This window comes from Sander lucioperca, chromosome 17 (assembly GCF_008315115.2).
Source record: "Sander lucioperca isolate FBNREF2018 chromosome 17, SLUC_FBN_1.2, whole genome shotgun sequence".
In the NCBI taxonomy this organism is placed as follows: Eukaryota; Metazoa; Chordata; class Actinopteri; order Perciformes; family Percidae; genus Sander; species Sander lucioperca.
The window spans coordinates 648,391-651,867 of record NC_050189.1 but is presented as its reverse complement, the minus strand read 5'-3'; the positions used below and the strand labels follow the sequence as shown (position 1 = coordinate 651,867).

Below are 3,477 nucleotides of genomic sequence, written 5' to 3'. Positions count from 1 at the left end.
TGATTTGTCTGATCCTGATGGAGTGGAGCTCAGGCGAGCGCGGCACTCCAAGGACGTAACCCATATCTATGATGTTTCCTACATGGCAGCTGGCATGGCGGACAGTCGCTCTATTAAGTGATAAAGGAGTTGAATTTATTCTCGACATTTCAACTTTATTCTCGACATGTTGACTTCATTTTCGACATTTCGACTTTACTCTCGAAATGCAAAATAAATAAAAAAAATATCTTCCTCCTTATTTTTTTTTCTTTGATGTGGCCCTAATGCTCCGTCGTACTTTCCCAATAACAACTATGAAGCATCTTCTAATGTCCCTGGACTCATCCTCCCTGCAAGATGACAGCTGTGGTTTATAACTAAGTACACACACACACACACACACACACAAATACAGACACACACACACACACACACACATTCACAGGCACACAGAGAGACACAGACACAGATACACACAGACACACATACACATACAGAGATACACACACACACACACACACACACACACACACACAGAGACACACACACAGATACACACACACACCACACAGATACACACACAGACACACACACAGACACACGCGCACACACACGCACACACACACACACACGCACACACACACGCACACGCAGGCACACACACACACAGAGACACTGCTGCTGTTGTGTTTTGTAACTACGAAAGACACACACACACACACACACACATACAGTACACACACACACACACATATACACACACACACACACACACACTCTCTCTCACACACACATACACACACATACACACACACTCACACAGACCCTGCTGCTGCTGCTGTTGTGTTTTGTAACTACAAAAGACACACACACACACAGACACGCACACACACGCACACACACTCACACGCACACACACTCACACACACTCACACACAGACACACACACAGACACACACACACACACACACACACACACACACACACACTGCTGCTTCTGCTGCTGTTTGTGTAATCTCTCTGCTTGCCGCAGTGAAGGGAGAGGAAACCCTCTCTCCGCTCCTCTCTACGTCGCTCTGCCACCGGTCCTTTTATGGCGCGGGGATACCCGCCCGTCACGGCCGGATGCAGCCCATGTTTGGGCTGCTACGAAGCGAGCGGCGGGGGGAATCCCTCGGCCAATGAGGGGCAGCACGGGAGTTACCTAGGAGACGGAGAGTATAAAAGAGGCAGCACACAGAGAGGGAGCCCAGCATCTCCATTCAGCATCACCGAGCCGACACACACACACACACGCTCTCACAGCTCCGGTTTGGAGGAAAAAGGATTAATAAGAACTGGAAGCAGCAGATAAATTGGGTTTTTTTTCTTCGCACGCTTTGGCACAGAACATACAACGGTGAACACGATGCTTCTGGAGCGCGGAGACAGCTTTATGTCGGAGTTTGAGGACGCGTGCAGCGCCTGGGTGGACAGTGTGGGGTCCAGCCCCAGCGACGGAGCCGACTCTGACGTAGGATCTCCTTTCTGCCAAGGTACGTGTGTGTGTGTGTGTGTGTGTGTGTGAATTACAAATTCAGAGCTGCAAAGATCAATCTTTAAAGTAATTTTTCATGCAAAAATTGGCAACAAAAATGGTTATTTTCAGCCTGTGAAAGATGCTCTTTTCTGTTTGTTTTTTTATCATATAAAAGTGCACATATTCGACGAATCTAGACAATTTAAAGATATCGGCTCGGACTTACAGCAACCGGGATGGACATCTTTCTCTATTTTTTATGACATTTTATAAAAACCAATCGACTAATCCGTCAATCGAGACCATTAGGTGACAGATGCATCGAACCAGCTGCAGCCCTAAACACATCAATCGGCCATGTGTTGAATATTTGGTTAATTCCCGCGTCAGAACGGGCTCAGTCTGCTGCAGCAGGTGACCTGCACTCCTGAAAAAACAAAATTTGCTGAACTGTTTGATGCTCGGATGGCATTTCTCATTACAGGGCTTAGTTAAAGCCCTATATGGGCTTAAAACTAAGGCTTAGGAATCAATAATTGTATCTTTTTTCTTGTTGATTCTACTATTTGTTATGTTTGTGACGATTCTTGCAGCTCAGATTTGACAGATTACAGTCTGTGTTTATCTGGATTTCACGAGCACTTAAATGATGAAATGTAGAACTCAAACTATTTAAAAACGATGAGTATTCATGGAATGTATTACACATGCTTATTATTCATGTGGATCTCCTTTTTGTTGGACGTAATAATACTTCATGATGTGATACATAGCGCTGCAGCTGTTTGCTGCAGAAGCAGCTCCCCATTGATTTCCAGTGTGTGGGCTGCTGACGAGATGTTATGCAATGGCATTTAACACCCCCTCCCTCTCTCCCTCCCTCCCTCTCTCTCTCTCTCTCCTCAGTCTTCTCTCCGGGAACAGACGCCTCAGACTCGGATTTCTTCTCCGACTTCAGCGACTGCTCCTCGGACGCTCTCTCCCCCTCCCTCGGCTACGCGGGCGGCTTCTTCCCTTCCGAGCCAGAGGCATCGGGGGCGGCCGCGGGGCTGAGCAGCACGGCGGACGCCATTCTCAACATGATCACAGAGATCGTGGGCATCTGCACAGAGATGGAGCAGCAGAGCGACTCCTCTGCAGCCTCTGCGTCCTCTCCCCTGCTCCCTCCTCCTCTCGCTCTCCCCGCGGCGCAGCCCGTCTCCCACCCTGTGGTCGTTAAGAGCGAGTTCGCCGCGAGCTCCAGCTGTGGCAGCGGCAGCGGGTGTGGACACTCTGCGGCGGCCGGGAGCGACGCGGCTGTCAATGGAAACGCCACGGGGGACGCGCAGCTCCCGCTGGCCGACGTGTCGGACTTCATAGACTCTCTGCTGGGCTGCGACTCCAACGCCAACGCCAACACCAACGCCAACGCCAACGGCCTGGGCGAGGTGAAGCAGGAGCCGCTGGGGCTCGAGGACTGGCTGAAGAGCTTGGCGGGGGGAGACCCCAGCAGCTACGTCATTGGCTGGCCGGCAACAGCGGCTGTAAAGACGGAGTTAGCGCAGAGCGGGAGCAACCTCCACTTCTCCCCCTTGCCACTCTCTTTCCCCTCCACCCTGGACGCCCATCTCCTGTCCACGCTCCTCCAGGGCGCGTTCCCGATCAACCTCGCGCCCGGAGGAGCCCCCAAAGCGTTGCGGGGCGCCAACGGCGGAGGCCGGAGAGCCCCTACCACCGCCACCACCACCGCCACCGCCACCGCCAAAAGCAGCGGGCTGAAAGCGAAGCCCTTCCCGTGCTCGGTGCAGGGCTGCGAGCGCCGCTTCTCGCGCTCCGACGAGCTCAACAGGCACGTGCGCATCCACACGGGCCAGAAGCCGTTCCAGTGCGCGGTGTGCGCGCGCAGCTTCAGCCGCAGCGACCACCTGACCACACACACACGCACGCACACCGGTGAGAAGCCCTTCTCCTGCGACGTGTGCGGGAAGCGCTTTGCG

General features: G+C 52.6%; 1 protein-coding gene across 1 annotated transcript in view; it reads left to right on the top strand.

The window, feature by feature from the left end:
• The first annotated feature begins 1,290 nt into the window (after positions 1-1,290).
• Positions 1,291-3,477, top strand: part of LOC116034664 (early growth response protein 4-like) — a 3,188-nt gene continuing 1,001 nt past the window's right edge. The window contains exons 1-2 of the mRNA XM_031277364.2: positions 1,291-1,517; positions 2,408-3,477. The exon at positions 2,408-3,477 is cut by the window's right edge and continues 1,001 nt beyond it. Of these exons, the coding sequence (XP_031133224.1) occupies positions 1,391-1,517; positions 2,408-3,477 (1,197 nt within the window). The 5' untranslated portion in view covers positions 1,291-1,390. The remainder of the gene's footprint in view (positions 1,518-2,407) is intronic.